Source organism: Rhinolophus hipposideros (assembly GCF_964194185.1).
Source record: "Rhinolophus hipposideros genome assembly, chromosome: 1".
NCBI lineage: Eukaryota > Metazoa > Chordata > Mammalia > Chiroptera > Rhinolophidae > Rhinolophus > Rhinolophus hipposideros.
The window spans coordinates 55877424-55904414 of NC_138047.1; the positions used below are offsets into that span (position 1 = coordinate 55877424).

The window sequence follows — 26991 nt, forward strand, 5'->3', positions numbered from 1 at the left end:
CCAGGGCACGTACTTCACCAGGCCAACATGAGGCGCTGGTGACATAGCCATGAACTGTGAATTGCAATTGTCTTTGTGTGTATAACTCATAAGCACAGCACATTTTTGGAGTAAATGAAAAGGTAAGCCCTTTCTATGCTCAATTGCTGTAGATTGTAACCTGCAAAGCAGTCATCCCCCCCCCCCCCCCGCAAATTACTTTTCAGTGGTGGCTTATTTAAGGTTGCTTTTCATTCTGCAGTGTCCTCTTGCCTAACAAACTAAGCTGTTTCTGAGGAATGAGAAGCCAATCCACTGGGCCTGTGCTTTTCTACTGCCCTACTGTTGTGTAACACAATGAGGTCAACAATCTAGCAATTGATCTGCTATGGAAGTTGTACTTTTTAAGTCAGGACAAAGGGAGAGATTCTCATTTCATCCTTAACTCAGAAGCTCCCGGGAACTAGAGTTGTGAGCTCTTCTCAAATTTCTCAGATAAATACACTCTAGGTTACCTCTTATTACTCCTTTTCAATAATCAAGAGATGTCAAAGGGAGAGTTGTGCCTCTTACACATGGGTGTTGCATATTAGTATGTCGTAAAAACCACCACACTCAATGTGGCGGTGAGGGAAAGCTTTTAATTCTTTGACATTAAGCACTTCATCGTTTTTGACCTAATGACTGGTAAAATCCAACTAAAAGTGAAAGTGTCGAGGTTTTAATTTGTAATACTGCTTTGTTGTTTTTGGTGTGAATGAGACCACCTGCGCCATAACATGGCAGATCCTGCTCATTTTCCCAGTCCCGCATGCAGACCTCCTGTGCCTGACGTGAACCTGTAACTACAAATGATGCTGATGTATTGCTTAGCAACGAGATGAGCGTTCAACTCTTCATTCCCATAGAGTAAGCCCAAACCACCCAATTTTTCCCTGAAACTTAAAAAGATGCTTCATTTTCCTAGAAGCACCATCTAGTGGCCAAAGCTAAAAACAGTAACAAGCATAGGAGACATTCTATTAACAGTTTAAAAGCTAACTTCAAGAATTTTGGTGGCTTTAGAGTAACAATTACTTGTTAGGCAAAACTTCGAGATATCAAATATAAAGGGTAAAGATTTGAGATGAGGTAGAATTTGAACCTTGTTAAAAATTCGTTAACTATATGGCATTGGACAATCCTCTAACCCTCAACTTGTTAATGTATGCCAGGCTTGCTATCTCCCAGGGTGGCTGTGTGAACATTTGGCATGCACAGTATTTTCCTTTCCAGTTGAAAATGTACAAACTACCTTAAGGATGAAGATAAGCTCTCTCCCACGTTGGGCAAGCATCAGTAACTTAATCACATTTGAATTGAAAGGCCCTGTGCTGCTTTGGGTAGTAATGCTCAAGCACAGTTTACCATGTTTCCCCGTAAATAAGACCTAGCTGGACCATCAGTTCTAATGCGTCTTTTGGAGCAAAAATTAATATAAGATCCGGTCTTGGGGCAGCCAGGTGGCTGTTTATTAGACCATGAGCTCTGGACAACAAGGTTGCTGGTTTGATTCCCACATGGGCCAGTGAGCTGTACCCTCCACAACTAGATTGAAGGACGACTTGGAGCTGATGGGCCCTGGAAAAATACACCGTCTCCCAATAAAATTAAAAAAATAGTAATTGCGGTTTAAAAGGTTAAAAATAATTGCAAAAAAACTGCAATTACTAAAAAAATAAAATAGTAAAATAAGACCCAGTATTATATAAGACCGGGTCTTATGTTAATTTTTGCTCCAAAAGACGCATTAGAGTTGGTCCAGTTAGGTCTTATTTTCGGGGAAACACGGTAGTTTCAAAGTAAATTAAAAAGCTTGAAAATCCAGGCATGTAAAGAACGAGTACAGAGGACACACTTATGTGTAGGTTCTAACATAGAAAAGAAATAGGTTTTGGGAGGTGGGGGCAGGCACCAGTATCTTAATCCCCTCAATGGCGGGAGATGGAGGTTCAGATTCTCATCAGCTTGGCTGAGTGAAGAGCTACAGTCTAGCTTCCTTCAGAGCCAAAGGCATAGTGTCAGGAACATTGCTGATAAGTGTTGTAGCTGACATTTGGGGGCACTCCCTGTTCTAGACTACCCCCCCCCCCACTTTAAGACATCTGTAGAAAAATATTCAAGTCTCCAGATAACCAACTTCACACCAATCTTGCAGAGAATGAAGTTAGTATTTAGCTTTTAGTCTAATCTGCAAGATTTAGCGCGTGCATGGTCACCTTTTCTGTTGAATGGCTTAGGATAATTTAGGCCCTTGCCTTTGTGGGGCGCTTCATGGAATGACAGGTTGTCTAACCACCAGGAGGAAACAGACAATTGGGATCCTTGAAAGTCAAGTTTCCAAACCTTGAATAGTTTGTGATATGATGCCAAGATTTAAGTCAAGTAACTTGGGACAGGCTACTGAGAAGAGTTTCAGGCAAAGCAGGATCTAACTGAACAGCAGGCACATCCTTCATGAAAAGGTGCGCACTGTTCAAGAATTACTGTGCTTTCTGTTTCAGCCCGAGTTCAGGCTCCTCAGAGCCAAAGTTCTCCAAGAGCCCCAGTTAGCCCAGGCCCCAGGGCAGCGCTCAGGTCTGGTCTCCCAAAGTGCTATCACGTCACTGAACTGTGCGTTAAATGAGCTTTACTGAGGCGGGACTGCCAGCAGCCCAACCACCTCAATTCAGTTTCCCATGAAAAGAACACTATATTCCCAACTGGAAAGTTCAGAAAAACCTCAAGATCAATGAATTCAAATCCCTGTCCTAACTTCTGTTCACTCTGTAGCTCCTGAACTACAGATGAAGTATTCTGGCCCTAGACTCAATTGTATCACCAGCTTTTCACATAACAAAACTGTTCCTCATCTGCTAAATGGGTGGGAAGCAAGTGCCATTTACTTTATGGAAATGAACATACGGACTCCCTGAAGCTCCCACAACTGAGAATTAAGAAACAGAACCAGAGGAAGATTAGGATAAGCGGGATTTTTAAATATGTGTCTACAAAGCTAGTCTGCTACCCTCACTGTAAAACAGTTCATTATTTTCTCTTCCTTCTTCCCTTCACTTGTATGTAAGTAAAGGTTTTCCTTTTGATTGGATTGTTAGGTTGTAGGCAGGTAAAGGGAGCCAACTCTATCAAGAATTTCAAGAAAACTGACCTGAGAATACTCCGTTACAGCGGAACGAAACCAGTAAGTTAAAAATGCCAAGTTACCTGTGCCTGCACTCACACCGTTCCATTTAGATGAGAATTTACTGTTTGGAAGGTCCACAGTCCACCAGTGAGAAAACAAAGGAACAATCCGACTATGTCAAAACCTGCATCCCTCACATTTAATTCCATTCCTTTGTCTTCATGTTTTATTTTCTGTAAAGCACGTTCTTAGGATTTTTATCATTTCCCACAATTTAAACAGCAGTGCCTAAGCAATCAGGAACTTGCACCTCTTCACAAGCAGAAAAAAATGAGACACACAACAGTTCAGGACAACGTTTATTGCTACCAGAGGCTTTTATCATTAGCACATGGTTGGTTCTGATTGCAATACCTTATTCAGATGGCACAGGAAGCTCAGGATCGAGAAGTCAGTAAGAGAAATACAGACAGGCTCGGGAGACAGAGGGAATGACTTTTATCGAGAAAATCCTAATAGCTTAACATAAAACGAGGGCACTGAATTAAGTTATTACATGTTAGAGACCCAGATCATAGAGCTGCCCTAACATCTAGACCGGCCCTCCTACTGATTATAGTGTGAAAAGGAGCTGAGCAGTTACCCAAACAATAAAAAAATCAAATTTCACTTGTTACATGTTTCTTTGGTGAGCACCTGGATATATTAACTTTATCACAAATTTTAGTATAAATGCCAAAAATGCTTTCAAAAAATCTGAGTGTCCTAATTACATGCCACTTTTAACATTCAGTTCAAGATAAAAACAATTTTGTTTCCAAACTCTAGATATTGAAATAAGACAAACACAAAAATCAACGTGGTAATGTGAGTCCTTTTTATATTAACCACCTCTAATTCATATGGGGCAATTTTGAAGTACCCTTTCAGATTAATTTGAATTTGAATCATGGATTAAAACATGGCTGTCAAACTGAAATAATATGTTCACTAAATTGCTAAAAAACAATTTGAAGGGTTTCTTAATCAGTGGAAGTCAGGCTATAGATTGACATGCATAAAATTCATTTAAGTATTCAATGAAGAAGCGAAAGCAAGAGGAAAATTAAGTCAGGACACTGGGATTGGGTTTGCTAGCTAAGAATTTTCGGGGTTTTTTTGTTTTAAAAAGCACTGAATTTTTGACTTGGGGGCAATCTACCTTACATTTTAGCAGAGAAGTGTGGAACTGAAAAATATACAAAAAATTTTTTACTTTAAAAAAATTGTTGGATCTTTTGAATTTTACACTCTTTTGGTCTTTTAAGTGCTTAAATAATGTTGAATTATAATTAGCCACACAAGTAAATGGTTTTTCTATTCCTGGCTCACTTCACATCAGCCCGATAAGGTATATACCTTTATACAGCCTTCCCTGGTTTTCCACGTTCCCATCGCAGAGTAGTAACACCTGAAGCTACATGACAGACACAGGCTGCAAAGGTGGACACGGGGACGCATGCCCCTCCTGCCTTGATAAATCAGTGCCACACACAGAACCCACATTTTCTGAAGCATTATCTTCATTATAGAGCCGTTTGATTCCATCATAGAAGTCATCCACTTCCATTTCCTCTACTTTGCGTTTAGCAGAGGTGTGTTTGCACCCACTGGCAGCTGGGAGATGATGACAGAAGGCTGCTGTACTTCTGACTGGCACTTCTGGTTTGCTGTTGTCCTTGGAGAAATCTGGGCCTGGGACAGAGGAGGGATGTAATCTGAACACTCCTTTGTCACAGGTCACCAGGGTGTGCTTGAGGGGACGGTAGACATAAACGGAATTTAGAGGCAGGGAAGACTGCAGAGTAGAAAGGTGATGTGCCACAAGCTCCCGACAGTGGATCAACTGGGAGCTATCCATCTGGGCAGGGGAAAAAAGGGATGATTACTGTGGGCTGCTCTGTCATCCGCTGGCCATTTTCCCTCCCTGTGCCCCTTTTCTTTTTATCCACCCCCTATCGTCTACCTCAAACTCATCTATTCCTCCAGCCTTAGGAGTTATGTCCAAATCTGTATTGCTAATATAAATCTCTTTGGAACTTGAATTCTGTATTTGCATTTGTATGCCGAACATCTTCATGCAGGCAGAAACTCTTGTTCACTGCTACATACATGTCCAACGTTTGCTTTTGTTCCGTCTAGTCCCCCTGTGTAGGAGGACCTCCACCCCACGTATTCTGCCTCTTCTATCTAGTCTCTTCAGTGAAGACCAAAGTACAGATAAACACAAACTTCACTAAGAATTTAAGGAAGAAGCCAGAGGCAAGAAAAAATTTAAATAAGGGATGGGGAAGGCTGTCTGGCCTTTAGAATAAAACGGAAAATGAGAACTTTTGATAAATCCGGTTTTTGTAGAAGACAGAGGCCTGACAACACGAGGAAGAAATGTTTTTGCTTCATGGGGGTCACACTAATTCCATGTTATCCTTTACACTAGTTCAGTGCCCATCCTTTCTAAAGCCACCCTGCTCTCCTGCACACCCGAAGTCCAGGGTCAGCTGTTTCTGTATGAACTGGTCGTCAAACTTACCACGTTGTATTAGAACAATCTAGTTAAACATTTAGCTTTTCCATTATGGACTACAAGATCCTAAGAGGTAGGATTATTTCACATTCATTTTTATTCCTTAGGTTTCTAGCATAATCACTGTGCATGGAAGGCCTTTCAAATCTTACCTCTGGTAAAGAGTCTAATTATTCTAGTCTCTCTCTTCTCTCCCTGTAATTATAGCTGCAGTCAAAATACTCTTACTCTAGCGACACAGATTTCTCCCTTATTCAAATTTCTTAGTGCACCCCAATGCCTACCAGCAATAAGCTAGCTAACCTTGATAATAAGGCTCCACAATCTCACCCCAACCATCGTTTCCAGCCTTATCTCTAGCATATCTCAATTTGTGCTCCACATTGCTGCCAAATGGGCCTGCTCTCTATTCTGTACAATCCTTGCCCTTTCTCCTTTATCCTCGCTCACCCTTTTTCTACTTATTGAAGTTGTATTAACTATTCCTTCCCAGTTGGACTAACCGCCACCACCCTCCAGGAAACCTATCTTGACTGTTTAACTGTACAGGGATCACTTTCTAGTCTTGTGTATTTCATAAGCATTTTTGAACATTTCTTAACCAAGTCTTATTCACACGTATATAACCTGCAGCACACAGCATGACTATTTGCAATACCACAGAGAAAATAAAGGAAAACAACATGCTCTGCAAAAATACATTTGGTCACAAAATTATTTTTATCTCTAAATATATTCATTCTTGTAACTCAAAAAAACAGTGGAACAAAGCACACCGAAGAGGGATAGGGCTTCACAGTTAAGACGATTGATACCCTAGCCAGTACACTTCAAAAAGCCTACAAAAGAGGTAACAGAAATGAAAGACAGAAACTGGGAAGTGAAAAGAAGGCTATTATTTTAGGCAACTACAGAAGGCTATTAAAATTATATCTAAAAAGTACCTAATTTAATAAACTGTTCTTTAGCAAATGAATGATACTTAGTGACCTAGAAAAACAAAAGTATCACCACAAATATTCTAATGCCTTGGTCATTAGGCATAATACCACAGCAGAATCCTGGGAGAGAGGGGGGAAGGCATGTATTTCAAGTAAAAGATTATTTATGTCACTATAATCTTTCTCTGTGAAAAAAGTAAGTAAACAGGGAGTTAGTATTTTAGAGGTGAGGACTAGTGAAAAATGACAGAGCTAGAAAGACACTGGAGATTAAACACTGAAAGTTTAAAAGGAAGACATTCAAATAGGTTACTGATGGGAAGGGGGAACAGAATACAATGACGTAAGTGATAGGTTCAGATGGACCCACGTTCACTGGACAGCATGAAGCACTGAGAAAACCTCCCTCAGTAGACTGACCTTAGGCACCTTCAAGAAGAACTGGGAGACCCTGGTGAGCTGGGGCTGCTTCTCTAACTCCCTACTCTAATTTTAAGCGACACCACAGCAGGGATCATCAAATGTGACCACTGCCTGGCTAGTGACTAGCGAGCCCACTGCACTCATTTGGGCAGGGTTAGCATCCTGAGGTTATCAAGGTGGGCCACAGCAGCCAAAAAGAGGACGCCAGGAGTATAGCCACGGAAGTAGAGCAATGAGAGAAGGGGTAAGAAAAGGGTTTAGCTGTCCCAGAATCGTGGCCAACAGGCAGCACAAGAACAAGTAGGGTTGGGGGATGGTGGTGGGGAACTAGGAAGGCCAAGAGGAAGTTACCTTTCAAACCAGGGGACACTCGCTGTCCTGTACTTTGAAGTCCAGAGGGCATAGAGGCAGAGCTAGTGACAGTGGCCCCCTCACAGAATCAGGAACTCAAGAGGTTTAGAGAACTGCTAAGACCAAAAATCTCTAGTTTTGTAAACTTCCTTGTTTTTAACTATCTTCCCCATTATAACTGGAATACTACATGGGGCAGAGACCTTTTTTTTTTTTTTTGAATTACTGTCTCCTGGTGCCTAGATCACAGATTTCTCAATAAATGTTTCTGAATATAACTATTTATATATTATTTAAGAGAATGGAACAGTGGTTTTCAAACTATGTCCAAACAGCTTACGGAAGGAAAAAGGCCATGTTGAGCAGGACTCTGTACCCAACAGGTCTCTGCCCCAAGTATCCGGGATCGTGTGTGTACAAGGTTTTGTCGGGGGTGAGGGAGGGTTCTAGTTTTAAAAGAAACTCCGAAAAACACTGACTAGAAGCTTTCAAGTTGGTATGGAAAAAGCACTGGTTCTCTTTTGTTTTCTTACTACTAAGTAGTCCTGTGTGTCTCTGGGAAAGCCTCGAGTTCCCTGGACTGCAGGTATAAAATAAAGGAGTTGAATGAAATGATTTCTAAGATTCCTTCAAATTCCAAGTTTGTGATACTCCTTCAGTAAAGGGAGAAACACGTTTCAGTGAACATTTTCTTCTTAGTGAACACTTTCTTCTTCTAGCACCGGAAGACTTATGAGAGATCATCAGGTTCTCCAGCGTTTTTCTATAGAGAACAAGCCCTCAAAGCTACAGAATACACACGCTATTTACAACATTCTTATTACTGATGCTTCACAGTCTGTCCTTTCTCTGTAACAGTGATACTTTATATAGCAAGTTTTTTGTGTTCTAGCTTGGGAATAGGCATAGAGACCAAGTCAGGAGGCATTTAGAGATATGTCATCTGTACCAATAAGAAAATGAAAGATATAATGTAGGAAGTTTTCTATTAATGTCCCTTCCCCCACTTCCGGTCTAATGTAATGTAATGATTAATACTCAACTTCATTTTCCAAGACTCTAGGTGGGCAAAACAATACTAGCGACTATCTCCTAGGATTTGTTTTCATTATAGCACTTATTTCAATGGAAAGAAACACCTCTCAATTATTTCAACCTAAGATATGCTATTAAAAGAACATATATCTCTTACAAAGGAGAAATGACTGTGTTACATTAATGTCATATGTCCCAGGGATGTAGAAGAAACTGAACCACGCTAAAAACAGTGGACTAAAGCACAAAGAAGAGGGATGGGGCTCCATCTACCATGTTTCCATGAAAATAAGACCTAGCCAGGGCCAGCCCAGTGGCTCAGGTGGTTGGAGTGCTGTGCTCCTAACGCCAAGGTCACTGGTTTGATTCCCACATGGGCCAGTGAACTGCGCCTTCTACAGCTAAGATCGTGAACAACGGCTCTCTCTGGAGCTGGGCTGCCGTGAGCTGCTCTGGGCTGCTGTGGGATACCATGAGTGGCCGGCAACTGGTGAGAGCTGCCATGTCAGGACGACTGGTGACCAACTGCCTCAGCAGGGGGGAGCACAAGGCTCATAATAGCAGCATGGGCCGGGGAGCTGTGTCCTACAAAACGAGACTGAGAAACAACGGCTTGAACCAGAGTGGGGGAGGGGGAGTGGAAGAATGGGGGGTAAAAAAGACCTAACCGAACAATCAGCTCTAATGCGTCTTTTGGGGCAAAAATTAATATAAGGCTGGTCTTATATACATAAGACCGGGTCTTATATAACACAAGACCAAGTTTTATATTAATTTTTGCTCCAAAAGATGCATTAGAGCTGATTGTCCGGCTAAGTCTTATTTTAGGGGAAACAGTAATATATTGCCTTGATCATTATCCTTTTTATAAAAAGTCTCTCAGCCCTTTTCTGTTCACAAACGAGGGTATAAAATTCTCAGAGCTGAGAGGTATAGCACTAAGGTACTTCTTGTATGTCTGCTAACTATTATAGGCCGCATCTATAAGATCATCAATTATAACTATCTTACAAAACACCAAATTCAAGTATTATTCTCATTTTTCTTTCATAGTATTCTTTTATAAGTTTTATTAATTCAAACTGCAGCTCTTTGCTAAAATTAGTTCTTTTTATGTTACAAAATGTTTTAAGCTCAGAATTTAAGCCTTTTCTCTAAAATCCAATGAAACAAATCAGAATCACTAATGACAAATGAGAATAAACAGAGACAGATAAAGGGAAAGTAAATCCATAAATCTTCTATGGATTCAGATGGCAAAGTACAGTTTGCAGATTTAAACTTTTAAGTTCTATTTGCTGACAAGAACCAACAAGAATTCTCTCAAAGTAGTTGCTATCATATAATACCATTACTAACTTTCCATCTGAATGAGAATTTTTTCCTCTAAACCCTTATATATTATATAGATAGTTGATAAAAATTCAACTGACCCATAACATTTTACATCAATTTGCAAATACAAGTTATGGACTAATCTCAGGCAACTATAGGAACTACCAGGACCAAAACCTCTTTCAGAAAGATAGCTTCTACTTGCCAAATTCTGATACAAATACTTCACTTTCTAGTCAACACTAAATGACTGCTTATCTGAAAAGCAACTTCTTGCAATTTGTGTTTTTGACTTATCTTCTACATAATGAGTGAAGTATAGAAGTACTATAATGAAACCTACAAATGTAGCTAGGAAGGTTGTTCATACAAAACTAAAGAATATATTATTGAGAATCATACTAATTTTTCAAGATTCTTAAAGGTTTTAAGTAATATAAAAGGGTTGGAAAGAATCAAGAAAATATCTAAGCTTTACAAGAGAAAGGACAACTAGCCCGTAAATTTAAAGTGTACATTTACTTTACTCTTTACTTTTAAAAAGTTTGCCATTACAAGATTAGAAATGTGTCTTTTTTTATATTTATTTATTTTATTAGTTGAAATGTGTCTTAATTTTATAACTATCTGGTGAATCCTATGTATCTAATAAGAGATACACTTAAAATGAACACTAATTAAACTGACACCTACCTGTGCTTTCTGAAGCAGTTCAATTGTAAAAGGAAGCCAATCAGGAATGAGTTTCTCCATTTCCAAACTAACCATGGCCAAAGCCAGCATGGATCCTTTGAATTGCAGAAGTTGGTTGCAGGCCATACAGTGAAGTAGTTGCTTGGTGAGGACTGCCAAATGTTGAGATGGGCTCGCTTTGTGCAGACTAAACAGTAACTGAGGCCTAGTTGACACTGCAATGGCATGGAACTGGGGGGAGGGAAAGAAAAAAAAAATCACAAGATCATTCTGGTTTTACTGATTTGTTTACGCAAAGTATGTAACCTCAGGTATTACTCAATTTTTTAAGTTTGCAATTTGAGCTTCAGTGATTTGACATATATCCTAATTTCTCATTTTTCCTTGGCTAATTGCAGTAATTTCCCTTTTCCTAAAAATCAGAACGAAACAAATGAGCAGGCAATCTACTTTCCAAGTTAGGAAATAAGGAATAAATTTGGTATATTTGGTGAAAAGGACTACTTTTCAAATAAGACTTCAGGTATATTTACAATGTGAAGAAAATCCAATGGTGTGGCTGTGTGAAGATCCCAATTCAACTTATCCAGAATAATTCTCTCCATCCTCAGAATTTCAGATGAAGAACATCCACAGAAACTGTCTCTTGCCAACACCTTCAGTACTGGGATTCTCTATCCAAAGCAAAGGATAAGGGGGCAGGGAAGAAAGCACAGAAAAAAATAAACTCATTTTTAATTTTTGCTTTGGTAAACAAAAAGCAAATTAATGGAGAGAAATTCTCAAAAAGGAGACGTAACTAATCTTTAAAGGAAAATATTTACCTCATCCTCCTCCACAGTCTTGGCGGCTAGGAAAAAACAGCTGATTGCAATACAACTCAAGTATTTTGGGTGGGCCTAAAATTTTGAAGAGGGGGAAAAAGCAACTTCAGTAATTCTTCAAAAAGTTAAAAGTTTATTTTAAAAAACCAGATATGCAGATGACACAAGTATGCATACATTCAACAGAATTCAATTAATCAGATTCCCACCCATTGCTTTCTAAAATCAGAGCTAACTTTTAACTTTACAACCCTAACCATATTCTATGGAAATACTAGGATCATTCCATTACTGGAAGTTCAACCAATGCTAAGTAGCCAAAGATCATTTCTATCCAGCAGAGAAGAGCTTGATACTAGAAAACAATTTTTAATTTAATAAATAAAATCCCCCAAATAAAAAATGTGTGTATGTGTATTTTTTATTTTTAAGCTAGTTTTATTCCCTTTACATATCATATCAGTAAGATTAACATACTAGGTATTAGGGGAATTAAACAGAAAGAAGAGATATAAAAAGATTATTAATATATCTAAAATGCTTTAGAAATTATAGGATGAAAGCAGATGAGTAGAAATTTTCTAATTAAGTGTCCCACACACAAAAAATTATTTATTAAAGTTCCATGGTAAAAACAAAATGCTCCTAAATATATACAGAATCAATTAATGGAGAAAAAAGTTCTTAAGTTTGACACCCACAGGAGGGTTTGAATTTATTTACCCCTTTATCTACAAGACTGGCCCACTTTCTACCTTACTGATAGAATAAGGGTTTGCCAATCCAGCATCAGCATCCAGTTTTAAATAATCAGAACAATTTAGTCCAATTATATTGAGTGACATAGAGGTTAAGTTACGTAACACAGAGAAAACCTGTTCCAACATTTATTTTCTATTTAAATATTACATTCATTCCTGTGAAACTGGAGAAGCCTTCTGATAACTACAGTCCAGTATTGATTAATTAACTTATTTAGTAAACATGCCAAAGATCACTGCCGCAGTATAAGTGGCACACTGTCTAGGAATCTTACAATCCTCTATTTGTATGAGATAATAAAAGCTGGCTCAAGACTATTAATTTTAAAATAATCATTAATGCTAATAAAAACATTACAGTTTAGAAAGTACTTCCATAAATATCGTCATGTCTATTATGTCTTCCTTTTACAGCTGAGAAAAGTCTCAGAAGTTAAGGGACACCACACAAGTAATCTAGGAAGTGAGTCAGACTTGTTGCTAAGCTAGTTTTCTAGGCTCCCTTATTTCCCCAGGAATATAACACATCAAACCCAAAATCCAGAGGTAATCAGATTTCCTTACAAAGAACAGAGCCCAAGTGTTAACAACTTTGGGTAGGCAATAACCCCTAAATCAGGGGCACCAATAATAAATTTAGTAAAAAGAATCCCAATAGCAAGTGTGCGATGTTTTTTTAAAAAAAACAAACAGTAGTTCTCAGTCCTGAATATACATCAGGATGTATTCTTTAAATACAGACGCCCAGATATCACCTCCTAGAGATTCAGATTCATTGGGTCTGGGACAGGGCTCAGAGTCAACACTTTGAAAGAGCTTCATAGCACTTTATTGTGCAGTTAGGAGTGAGGCTCCATTCACTGTTGGAGCTCTTTCATGGTCCTCTTGAAGTGTCTTTATTTAAACTATGACTACATTCTGTGTTTCAATACAGACTATGCCTAAGTAAGAGTATCTGATGCTAATAACACGACAGGACCCATTAAGTAAGAAATATGAAAAAATGAGATTATACTTGGCTAAATTCTCTAACTGTTTTAGAAACTTGCCCTAATCTGAAATGTTTAGTATTAAGGTAAGTAACAATCTTTTTTGATAGAAGCTATAATAAGTTCATTAATAATTATTGAACAACATATAACCCGAGAAGGACTGACCTTAAACGCATCTTTATCTTTCTCTGTGAAAGGAAGGCTAGCTGTCGTAGGGGGCTAGAGAGGAGGGGGGGACTTGACACTGAGATAAAAGTGGGCATCTCAAATAACCCAGATTTCAGGCAATCAGTATCATTATAATGAAGGGTTCTTTAGGTCTCCTAAAAGCAGAAGTTTGAAACATAAAAAGGTAACTGAACAGCCATCCAAATTTTATGGCTTCTATTTTTTATACTGAATAACAAAGAGCAGAGCACCCTCAGCATTGAATTCATAGTTCTCCCAGTTTACATATTCCTAGATGTACAAAATGACAACTGAATTGCTTTTCTACTTTTTCATGCCTTGCCATTAAATAAATGCTGACTTTCTGTTTGCAATCTGTTGAAGGCCTACTGTGACTCATCTTGCATAATATAACCAATGATATACCAACAGGAATAATATAAAACTTATTCACATATTTGTATGCTACCAAATATACCAGTTAGTTTATGACAGTTCAGTTCATTTTGTTATGCTCCAAACGTAGATCTCTAGAAAGTATTTATACATTGTCCAGAAAAACCACACAATATTCAATAAATAGGAAGTGACAGAGAAAAATGTGCAATAGCTTATACTTCTCTAGCCTGATTGTCCACATCTAGAAGATGACTAAACAATGCTATATGGCTTGTACTAAAATCAGATAAAAAACTTCACAGGTTAAGTATAAAGTTACGAATACCTGTAGCAAAAAAATAAATAACAGACTACAATTAGAAACATTTCTGAAGATTTGAAGCAGTTGAAGACATCATGTCTTCTTGTAGATATATATATCATGTCCACGAAGATTTTCCACTTCTTTCCATTTTATAGAATGTTTACTAAGGGCACCTGGTTTAGCACATAAACCCTCACACAAGAGATTATGTTTAAGTGTATCCTGAAATAGTTACCTTTACGGTAGCTAAAAACCTGTCCAATAGACTGCTAGCCAGAGCAAACGTTTCTGGGTAAAGGTTGAACTGATACTTGAGTTTGGCCAGCCATTGAATTACTTCATCTCTTTGGGACGGAGAAACATTCTATAAGAGAACAATTGAAAGATAAAATTAAAAGAGAACAAGTAAAGTTTCAAGTTATCATCAAGAATATGGTTAGAACTCTCTCTTATAAAAGGTTAGTAAATGCTATGGAATACATGTTCATATGGTAAAAAATGTTTTAATGTTTACTCAAAACATATCAAATGAGATATATGAAGATAAAACTTTATGTACTGGTGTTAGTTAGCATTTAATATCAATATCCAATATTCTCATTCTTTATCAAATAAAACCTTCACTATGTGATCTCACCATTTATTTATACTTTAAATTGAGGTATTCAGGAAATATACCATTTTAAAGTTTATGTTACACTGTTATCAACTGATAGTAATTTTGGAATTAAGTTTTCCTAATTCTTGTGTATAAGAAAATATTGTGACTTTCTAAGGCAGCAAATAGCCATTAAACAATCTTAGGAAATATAAATAGACTATGATAACAAAATGAAAGCCCATTAAAAACAAAACTGAAGTCAACAGGAATAAACAAAAGACAAATTACACATTTAAAGAATACTGAAAGGGAAAATTCATCTGAACTAACTTAACCACTGGCGAGATTATTACACAAAAATAAAACGTTATTGTTGTTTTAATCTTGCTACATATTATTTTTAACTGCTGAGTGGAGGCTTAATTTTCAGAAGGTACACACTTTAAAGCAAGGATGATTCTGATACCTTTACTCTTGAGTTTCGCAGGCACCATAAAAATAAAACAAAACAAACCTAATAATACTTAATCTACTAATAGTAAATGAAACAGAGCCACATGAGTACTACCAGTACTTCTGTCAGGTAAACACAACAAAGTACAGAAATTACTCTGAGCAGTGGAAGAATATTTTCAGTGAAGGCTCTAAACAAGTAAAGGTTTAATCCAAGGTCTGCACTCAGAACCATTTATGTAAAACTTAAAAAATATATGACTTAGACCATTCTTTAGAAAATAGTGACCATAGTTTAAACCTTTTTCCTGATCAGTCAGGATCAACTTTATGAAATTATTAACAGTTCCTATCACAGAGGAGGGCATTAAGAGATATTAAAGCATGAAGTGCTATGGATCCTGACAATATATCTCCGCAAACAGGTATTTCAGTTGGAATTTCTTCTCTCCTTCCTTTTGGATTTTTTTAGTGTTGTGAGGAATACGACTTGCTCATTATAATCTCTGCCATTCCATGGGCTAATTTGTCTTCTCTTATTTTATTCCAAGTCTTCTGTCACTTTTTAGCTTTGGCACAACAAAGTAAAGTGTTTCTTTATATTGGCCAAACCAAATAATCACACGTATAATTTTTACATCTAACCCTAAACTCAGTTATAACTGGTATTTTATAGATTAACTGCCACACATTCACCTTCTGGTCAGTTCCTTTTGTCAAATAAAGACTGACCCTAGAATACTGCACAAGAAACACTGAGAAGAAAATGAGATAAAGATGGTTTACAACCTCTTAGGTTAACATCTCACCATTAAGCTAGTGTTAAGACTATGAACAACAATCTGAAAACATCTGGCAATCAACATTTAATTCAGTTCACATTAATAAACATTAAGTGCCTATCATATGACAGGTCCTGGGAATACAATGATGCATGAAAACTCCCCGTTTAAACTTCAAAACTTAAAGTCTCATGGTGAGGCAAACAACCAGAAAATGTGAAAAGCACTACAGGAAATGTTAAAACAGAGGTATGCACTGGGCGCTCGGGATATACCCTGGAAGAGCACTTGGCCCAGTGTTGGGAGTAGAGTGAAAGCTTAGAGGAGACAGCAACTAACTTGAATCCTAAAGTGAAACAGGGGAGGGAATAATAATTTGCACAGCAAGGAAAAGAACCACATTTTTGAGTCTGAACTTTACTCTGAAGGATAGGAATGATATCAACCTGGAGGCAATAAATAACCTATTGTTAAACTCCTCCAACTTCCAACTAAAACTAAGGTGGGTGGAAAAGATGCTAGAAACCATACTCTGAAACTCAGTGATACAATTCCACGAATCAAAAAGAAACATAGAGCGGTTCATGGGACTGAAGTTGTGAGCCTAACAGGTTCTGGGTGCAGAGGGTAGCAGGGAAATTTATGTCCTGCAGAGACTATTGTTCAGCATGACAGAGGACACTGGAGTTAGGCTACTATAGCCAGGAGTTGGATACTCCCTCTACAAAGAGTCTGAAAAAGGCAGTAAAACACTGCTACTTGAAGCTATGGCCTCTCCAGGAAGGTGACAGGAAGCAGACGCAGCCCTGCGGGTAGGCCCTGGGTAAAGCAGCTGTTAGTTAGCATGGTCATTGGTTCTACAATATCCCATTTTCCATATAGCCCTGTGCTGCTACTTTAAGATCTAGTACTTGACTAAGGGTCTCTAAAGGCCCCAAGTGAAGGCAGTCACAAAACTTCTAGATGAAGAAAGTTAAGCATTCAAGAGAAATAAAATTCCTACCAAGACGAGTTTATATCTAAAATGCCAAAACAAGTAAGAAAAATGTGAACTGAGCCATCCAAACAAATCAATGCAAGAAAATAAATTCACAAAAGGAGAGGTAGATGGTGATATAATCTAATGAAACTAGAGAGGCTTTTAGGGAGGCGAGAGAACAATGATCTAGAGCAGCAATGAGGAGCAAGAACACCATTAATTCCACCTTTAAGTCAGATGGGTATACGAACACAAACACCCCTAAATGACAGATTGTATTACATAATGTGACTATTTGGTGTCTCATTAAACAAAAACATAAACACAGAATTGTAAGAAGTGTCACAAAAGATGGGCGTAATGTGCTGTAAGTGTATATAACACAAGGGAACAGAGTTATATAGAGATTTCCATATTATAGTTATAACTAAGTGGTGTAAGTTACGTAAATCGCAAACAGAATACAAAAGGTACTCAAATGTTAGTATTGTCTTTTTCCACCTCTAAATGCTCTAATAATGCCAGAAAAAACAAATTTAAGAAATATTACATATAAATAATTCTTTTAAACCAATTCAATTAGTTACGAAAGAGATCATGACAATATCTTTGAACTTTAATATACCTGATGTTAAAATTTGAGAATAGGGACAAGAAAGCATTCCTGCATGGCTAGTATTATCATCAGTAGCCCACACTAACAATAACAAAAAAAAACATGCAAAAGCTAATAGTTTGAGAAGACTCACTCTTAGTAAAGTGATAATGATTGTAAGATCACTTTTTCAAATCAATTCAAACATGTACTAAAAAAGCAGTAGTATTTTCAGAATCGATTTATGAAAGTTGAATTCTGTGCCTAAGCAATGCCCTTCAGGAGGAAGGCAGGGAAGGAGGCCAGGTGGCCTACCTGCCTACCCACCTGCTAACGCCGACAGTATGACACGTCCTGGTCAGGGGATCTGTTTTCTCTTACAATGGATTGCTCAAATAGGGTTAGGATGGTTCATTGAACATTCACAACTATTCCCAAACAGAATCGATTCAACATGGGAAACCCCGGGTTTTATATTCTAAATGCTATTCTTCTGATCATTAAAAGACAAATCTTCTCCAACTTTAAACACTACAATGTTCACCATCACCTGAAAGAGGAAGTACAATCCCCCAGGTGTGGCATGTAAGTCCCTCTACGACCTAACGCCAGCGTCCCTCACCTTCCATCACTTTTGGCGCTGAAATTCATACTGGAAGAGTAGTACTTGTATTTATGGTTCTTCCTTGCTCCTACCATGCTATTTTACGTCACTGTTCCTTTGCTCATACTGTTCCCTCTGATTGGAATGTACTTCCCTCTCTCTTTTACCTGCCTTATTATGCATCCTTCATTATTTCAATGGTCACTCGCCACCAGATACTTTCCCTGATAACTCAAGTTAGGCTAAGTACCTCTCCCTGTGTCCCCACAGATCTCTTGTCACACCTGTTAAGTTCAACATTTTTTTTCTTAAATTACATTTCTGCTTTTGTCTATGATGGAGTAGGTAGCAGCAAACTTACACTCCAGCTGAAAACAACTAGAATAACTATTAACAACAAAAATCAAAACCTGTTTTAAAGGCACCAGAACCACTAGAACAACCAGACCTTAAGGAGCCAAGATTCTGGAGAGGAGGTAACGAGAACAGATGAGTCCACATTCTGCAGCAGCTTTTCCTTTAGGGCATTTGCCCATCCTGTGAGTATGGCAACAGGCTGAAGACGGGCAAAGAAACTAATAGGGCTTTTGGGAGTCTTACAAGGCTAGAGACAAAATCTGGAGACTTGAGGAGTCAAGAACCTAGTAGGGAGGATTAGGGCCAGAGATCTGAATGAATGTGACACTCAGTAGATTTTCCCCTTAACACATTTTCTGAGTGAACTTTTGAGGTTGGGAAGGATACAGATCTAAGAAGCTAAGCAGAAAACCTCTGAAAAACAAGAATGAGTTCAGCGCCTTTCAGGAACAAGGGGTCCTAGTGAGGACTTCGGCTCTCAGCTGGAATCCTTGGCTGCACTCTAGGAGTTGAGGCAAGCCCAAAGGTAGATGAAGTCAGACCCAACTGCAAACCAGCCTCCAATCAGCACAATCCCTCACTGGATTAGAGGTATTAATATCCTACTCAGTTTGCCCACTAGAGGGAACACTGAACCTTCCTGCGGAAAGGTAACTCTAGAGCAGGGTGTCCAAATTTTTTTCAACGTTTTTTACCAAGGGCCCTATGTGGTAAAATACACAAACAGCCGGGCCACTCACTCGAGGTGAAGTAAGGTACGTTTTGCCTCACCTGGTTTATTTAAGTGAACTAAATATATTTTTGGAATTTGCTGCGGGCCAATTAACAATGGATTGCAGACCGCAGTTGACCCGCGGGCCGCAGTTTTGACACCCCTGCTCTAGAGCCTCTACAATTTTCCATAATGTCCAGCATCCAATCAATAATTAGCAGGCATGACAAGAGAAAAAACTGAAATGATCGAAATCAAGAGAAAAAACGGAGGGGGACAAAAAGGTCTAGATCTTTGAGTTATCAGAAAAAGACTTAATATACAAGAAAATACAGGAAAAGAAGAAAAATAAAAACATGAAGAACTTCACTAGAGTAATGAAACCTATAAAAAAAATACAAAGGGAAATTCTAGAACTGAAAACAGCAAATTACACAAACAACAGAAGCAAATAATGAAAAAAATTAGAAAAGTTGGAAAAGACATGTATAGTTTAGAGACAACTGTGTTTCTCTTCCGCAAGGAATCAAGAAGAAAGGAAATCATGGTTAGAAGCAATAGTGGAAAGAGAGGCAGAGAAGCCCGTCCCTGAGAATGGCAGAAGAAAACAAAGGAATTAGAACTAGAATACAGAAATGTCGGCGGGGGTTACGCTAGCAAACAGCTCAAGCCCCTATAGCTCTTTAGTCCCATCCCTATCTTATTATCTCCTACCCCACCAGGCCAAGCCCACCCACATTTCGCAAGAATTAAGTATGGCTTCTAAAGGCAAATCCTTAAGTAGATCCCTCTTAGAAGTTGATACTGTTCTGTTTCCTGGTATCACCTCAGTAATATTTGTTAAATCACCTACAGAAACAGGCCAGATTAAATGACAATATAGCAATAACATGCTACAAACTTCTTAGAATATCACCTTCAAAGACCATGCTGTAAAAATACGTCATTGCTGGTTACATGCTGACTCAGGAGAAGGAGGAAAGGAATGGTTCTTAAGGGCAGCTGTTATAAAGCTTTGCAGCTTACTAGAATGTTGGAACATAAGGGCAGGAATTTCTGTTTTTCTGTTTTCCCCAATGCCTAGAATAGTGTATGGAATGTAGCACATACATAATAAACATGTACTGACTGAACAACTGAATCCCTAACTAAAAATGACACAAGCACATAAAAATAAAAAATGGAAAACAAAGAATAATGGGAAGAAAACTGCCTCAGGCCCCAAGTATAATTCTACTGGTACTTATTAGCTAGTCTTGAGCAAATTGGGACTACTGCCTATTTCAAAGGATAAAGTGAGATATTAAGTGTGATAGCACACATAAATGCTCCTAGCATAAAAGGTATTCATTCAAGTTAACAAATCCTCAATTTGCTAAAAGACAAATAAGTAACAGTACATGGAAAATATTTCTTCAGCTTGTGGGATAGAATGAAAGAAGCAGGCTAGAATTAGAAAAAGCAATAACCTATGAACAAAGGTTAACCTAAACCAGCACAGGAGGAACTTAGATATTTGCTATTCATTCACCTACACATATCAAAAATTTCTTGGCCACATTCTTTATCCCAAGCACAGTGCTAGGTAATAGGGATAAAAATATGTGGAAGACATCTTATACAGTAAGCTTTTGGAGTGAATAAACCTCATAGTTATTTGTAAAAAATAACTGATATAATAATAGAAGTATAAAAATTCCTAAAAGGCATATGACCAACAGTAATGGAGAGGTCAGTGGCTATCTTCCTAGAAGCTTCCAACACTGGCATTACCTTAGTAGTTTAAACTCCTTATATTCAAGAAAGATAGATCAATTTTTGTTCCCTAAAGACAATGATTTATGTAGAAATAAAAGTGACTTACTACTATTAGTACTGGATTATGAGGAAAGAAAACAGATATGTATTTTCCTAAAGCTATAACTTAGAAAACAAACAAACAAAAAAACAAGCAAACAATAACAGTTCATTCCTAGTTTCAATAAAAACAAGATGTTTCTCTAATAAAGAATACAGCATGCCTTCTATGGTATGTTTCTCCAGTACCTATCAAGATACTACTATATATTACAGTAGTACACACTTATTTCTAATAAAAGTCGTCTATCTAAAGTGAAGAGAAAAATCATTACCTGGTTTGTGGGCATTTTCGGCACATTTACCTTCCACATCTGGGCTTCCCTAGAGATTGCCATTTCCAACAGGAAATACAACCTCTGGTTTTCCAAAGGCCCTAGAAACTTCATGATATCCTTTGGATCTGCCTGCCTCCCAGCTTGATGTAGCTACCTACAAAATCAAATATAAAACAGTGTTCTTTATTTAATTATAGAATAAGTGTCACATTGCATAAATATGTTGGTTCTTATTAAGCAATTCATAAAACAAAGTAAGAATGTTACAAGGCAGTATAGGATTTTATAGCTCTTTAAAATACATATTAAAATGTTATAATAAGTTATCTAAAACATTCTCACTTTAAATTTGAAACTCAGTTATAAAGAGAACAAAAACACGGCCATATAACTGATAGAATATTTGGACTTTGATCAAAATGTTATTATATAAAAAAATTTTAAGTCATGAGTTTTTTATACTAGGAATTTTTAGAAGTAGTCCCAAATATTCCCCTTAAAATCTAATCAGTATGGGCTGTTAATCTTTTTCTTCATTAAAAAGTTACATCAATTATATTAAATCCTACCCATTCCCACTTAATCAGTATGAAACCATACCCCTAAGTATGAAATCATCTTTTTTCCATTTTAAAAGTTTATTTGGTTTTTTCATTAATACATTCTCATGGTTCAAAAATATGCATAACAAGCATAGAGTAAACAGAATCAAAGCATCTTGAAATGAGCTTCCAATACAGTGTCTGTCCACTAGCCTCACATGTGGCCATTTATATGAGAATTGAGTAAAGTTAAAATATTCAACGTGTTGTGTCCTCAGTCACAACAGCTCCTTTCAAGTGCTCAGCAGCTACGTGTAGCTAGTGGATGTTGCATTGGACAGTGCAGAAAAGGAACATTTGTATCAATGCAGAAGTTCTATTGAACAGCGTGATAAGAAAGCTCAACAGTAAGGTGACCAGCACTCCAATAGGAGCACAGGTCTAAAGAGCCACAGTCTAGATCTGTGAAAGGCAACTGCGAGTCCCAGAGAAATATCTCTGAGTTTTAAAAAAAGGAAATTACAGATTTGAGAGTTACAACTATGTGCAGAAAATTGGATCAAACTTATATAGAATCTGAAAAGGCTTAACTAGATTTGATGAAAGCTAAGGAACTGAAAAGGTAATTAACTTCAGAAAGTTTATGCAAGAAGGTAAATATAAAAACCACAGTATTTACATAGCAATAATAATGAAAATACTAAATAGGGATTTCAACAAATATTGGGACATGAAGGGTGTTGGGAGACCGTAGAATGAGAGCACATTTACATTCATAGTAGGAAAATCATAATTAGTATCTAAAACTAAAACATCAACAACAAAAAAGCAGTAAAGCAAGTTGTTTGAAAATATGACCTTGAATAACAAAAGAAACAGGGTATGAGCTGAGAGTAGTTAACCTCTAGGGAGTGAGAAAAGAGTAAGGAAGCCCTGCAGCAGGGGAATACTGTTTTTCATTATAAACTTCATATAACTATTTCACTTTTACAACTGTGTACCTGCATGTGTATGTGCTTCAGATTCATGGGCTTAAAAAAAATTAAATGTCTACAATTAACATGGGGAAAGTTCCAAATTTTTGATAAAAATGTAAAACTTGGTAAAAAAATAACAAACCTCTTCTTCAATTTCCACATCCTCCTACTCTAGCTACTTATCTTCTTTCCTGTACTATTCACATACTTCACCTACTTGCTACTCTATCTACTGCAGACTACCTCTAGTTAACTGGATTATGATTGATTTTTTTTTCTTCTTTAAACTTCTGAGTTTTTGCAAATTTTCTATGAGCACAGTGTACTTTGCATACTAAGCAGGAAAAAAGTAAATAACTTACAGAGGGGAAAAAAATAACTACCCTGACAGGCCCATTTCAAGTATTAATAATTTCTTCCAACTCTTGATTCTCTAATCTGGTGTGATTTCTCTCCCTCCTGAGAAAGCAGCTGCCCACTATCTCCCCTACTATAAATTCCTTTGTAGTCACATCTACCAATGTCATCTTTTTATCTATCACTCACTGTGCTCACAGCACAGTATCCTGATGAAATAGGGACTCAACCAATGGTTCCTTTCAATCTTTGGGGCCAAAAACAACCCAAAACAGAAGAAAACAAAACAAACCCAAATTTAATCTATCTTTAGCAAGCCAATCCTTCAAATGTTTGAAGGCTGCTAATGATAACACCAATTCGTCTTTTCTATAGCTGAAAAACTGTTCAAGGTTCCTCACATGACACAATTTTTGCTCTTCTAAATTAGCACCAGTTTAACTATTAATGGAGTCTAAGATCATTAGCTATATTTTTGGAGACCACACCACACTATCAATTCAGGTAGAATTTATGGTCAACTAAAAAACTCTTAAGGCTTTCTAAGTTACACTCTTAGGCAAACACCCCCTCCACCTGTCCCACCCAACTGTGTGTGGGGTTTTGATGCCTTTTTCATATATTCTTGTTTAGGATCTTAAATGTATTCTTTCTTTAAAAAGAAAAGTTATCTTATTAGATTTCATCTACTGTTACATTCTGCTGAGATGTTCTAAGATTCCAATTTTGTTGCCTTGGTACTTTTCTCAGATTCTCCACAATTAAATGAACAGACTCACTATAATTTCACCTAAAGCAGATATAAATATTAACCTTAGAAATAAATAATAACCTTAGAAATGAAGTATAAAATAGATGACCATCTGTCAAGAGATATTTAGAAGAAACACCTATATTGGATGAAGACTGAACTTCACATATTCTACGTTCTTCTAAACCTAACTTTAGCTTGTAATTTATTAACTTTTTTTGTCAGAACTTCAACCTTACTTCACTAATTATCTCTCTCTAACTGCATTAGCTAGCTACACCCAAGGTAGCTCACCAGGATTTCAGTCTTCTCAACACACTCCAATGGCTGGCTGCCCCAAGTGATGACTCTTTCCCTGCAAGGTTTTCTTTGAAGATTACTTTTAGGGGGAACAGAAGAGGAGATATAGGATACAATCATGTAAAGAAGAGTAATCTCAGGTTTAAAGGATTCCTGTTCTCCAATCTCCTACAATTAGCAGACTTTCAAATATTTAGATCCTTTATCAACCTTTTTAAAACAAAGAAATCTGGGTCAAAGAAGAAATCACAAGAGAAATGAGAAAATACTTTCAGATGAATGAAAAATACAACCTAACATACCAAAACATATTGGATGCAATGAAAGCAGTGTTTAGAGGGAAATTAAAACCTGTAAATGCTTATATTAAAAAAAGAGTTCAAATCAATGCCTTAATGTTCTACCTTAAGACACTGGAAAAAATAGAGCAAACTCTACCCAAAGCAAGCCAGAAGAAAACAATATTCGAGAGGAGATTAACAGAGAATAGAAAAATACAGAAAAATCTATAAAACCAAAAGTTGGTTCTTTGAAAAGATCAACAAAATTATCAAACCATTAGCTACACTGACCAAGAAAAAACAGAGGCTAAACTACTAAAATCAGGAATAAAAAGGGGACATGACTACCTATGTTACAGAAACAAAAGGGATTATAAAGGAATTTTATGAACTGTATACAAATAAACTGCACAACTGAGATGAAATAAACACCTAGAACCACAAACTACCAAAACTGACTTAAGAAACAGAAAAGCTGAATTACCCATGTAACTAAAAAGATTGAATTTGAATTAGTACACAAACTGTTATCAAAGAAAAGCCCATGCCCAAATGGCTTGCTTCACTGCTAAATTAACAGAAAAAGTAATACAAATTCTTCACAAACTCTTCCAAAAAGTAAAGAGGAGGAACACTTCTCAACTCATTTTATGTGGCCAGTTAGTAACCTGCTACCAAAACCAAACAAAGCAACAGCACTAGAAAACTATGCTCAGTATCTCTTCCAAATATAGACGCAGAACTCAACAAAATACTGGCAAATTGAATCCTGCAACATAAAAAGAATTATACACCATAGCCAAATGTGATTTAGCCCGGGAATGTAAAGATGGTTTAACATTCAGAAATGAATTAATATATAATGTACCATATCAACAGAAGAAAACAAAGGAATCATTCTTTGCTCACACTAGGGAAATGTAGGGAAATGTAGCATAGGAAAAAGTTCAAATTCTCTTAAATTTTAAAAGTTGAGATATAAATAATGCAAGTGAAAGACACTGTGGGGATATTCCAGATTAAATGAGGCTAGAGAAAAATGAAAGTGCAATATCTGACCCTAGACTGGATCCTGTACTGGAGGAGATAAATGCTATAAAGGTCATTAAATGGGTCGATTGACATAAAGGGAACATGGACAAAGGACAGAGGACAGGTTAAAGTAAATGCATCAATGTTAAATTTACTAACGTTGATAACTTTACTGTGATTCTGTAAGAGAATATCCCTATTCTTAGGAAATACACACTAAGAAATTTAGAAGGGTCATAATGTATGCAACTTATACACACACATATATGTATATATGGGGTGGGGAGGAATGACAAATGATTATATTATCAGAGTATTTTTTTACATTCCTTTTTTATGTTTCTAATAAGACACATATGACACACTGGAGAAAGCATTGGCTTGAGTTTTACTTCTTTTATTGACAGAACACAAGCCTATTTTCTAATGTATAAAACAGAATATTTAAGTTAGATGAATAATGAATCCTGCTAAGGAATAAAATACAAACACTTAAAATATAACTTTACTGTTTTAAATAGAAAGTTATAGTCGTATCTTGTTACTTTATGCCAATTGTTGATTACAGCCAGAATTTTGAGTGCACAGACAGAAAAGTCTTTAGGAACTAAAAACAAAAAAACTGTATTTTGGTTGGCATATTTCACACACTTCTAACTATGATAGTTCCACATTTCTCCTCTCATCCTTTCAATTGCTACTTCTACTTGTTTATCAAATAGCTTACTGTCTGAGTGAAGCTTATAAAATGCTTATTGTACAGCATAAACTATATTATAAATCTACAGACAGCTTTCTGGTCCTCTGAGGAAGTGTTGAAGTGCTAGGTATACAACAGAAAAAAACTTCATTAATATATTACCTCCTTGACTAAATTTATGCCCCTAAGCTAACAATGAACTACAGATACTTGTAATTCCAAAACAGGCTGCTCTTTTCCAATCTGTATGCCTTTCCATACACTGTTCTTTCAACTTGAAATGTCTTCTCTAGCTCACCTGTCCCTTCCTACAGAGTTGTCATTTACATCAATCTGAGAATGGTACCCTGCCTTCCTATATCTGTACTTGGACGTAAGTCTACTTTTGCATTTAATCGCTCAGTGATAATTATTTGTAGATGGCAAACACTCTGAGTTAACACTAGGCCTAATAAATAATAATAATAGCTCACACTTGTCAAGTGCCTAACAAAAGCAATGAGTGTTTTCTACTTGGCCAGGTATTGTTCAGAGTACTATGCCATGTTAACTCACTGAATCCTCATACAACCTTATGAAGTTGGTATTAGTATTATTAAGCCCGTTTTAAAAATGAAGAAACATGCACAGAAAAGTGAATATTTTTCATTTTCAAAGAATTATAAAATCAGAATAAAACATATACATACACTCTTAGCTTCCAATCTTGACCGAGAAACATTCTGGAGTTCCATCCTAACCTCCTGGAGTGTCACACTGCCACATAAAGTCAATTAACTGTGATGGCAAACCACCTCTGCTGCACCTTCCCAACGCCCGCTGAGTCTGCCAGTCTGCTCTCTACCAGTACTTAAGACAGCTTTCCTAGTCTGGAAGCTCAGGATGTCTCACCCACGTGCACC

The 26991-nt window shown here is 37.1% G+C and overlaps 1 protein-coding gene across 1 annotated transcript; it reads right to left on the bottom strand.

Moving 5' to 3' along the window:
- Positions 1–3484: 3484 nt before the first annotated feature.
- CCNI (cyclin I) lies at positions 3485–26838 on the bottom strand. Its single transcript, XM_081060869.1, is given in 8 exon segments — positions 3485–5042; positions 10484–10714; positions 11017–11157; positions 11308–11382; positions 14167–14295; positions 21147–21248; positions 21250–21303; positions 26779–26838. Coding segments are annotated over 8 exon segments (1221 nt in total). The 5' UTR covers positions 26824–26838; the 3' UTR covers positions 3485–4598.
- Between the last annotated feature and the right edge of the window lie 153 nt (positions 26839–26991).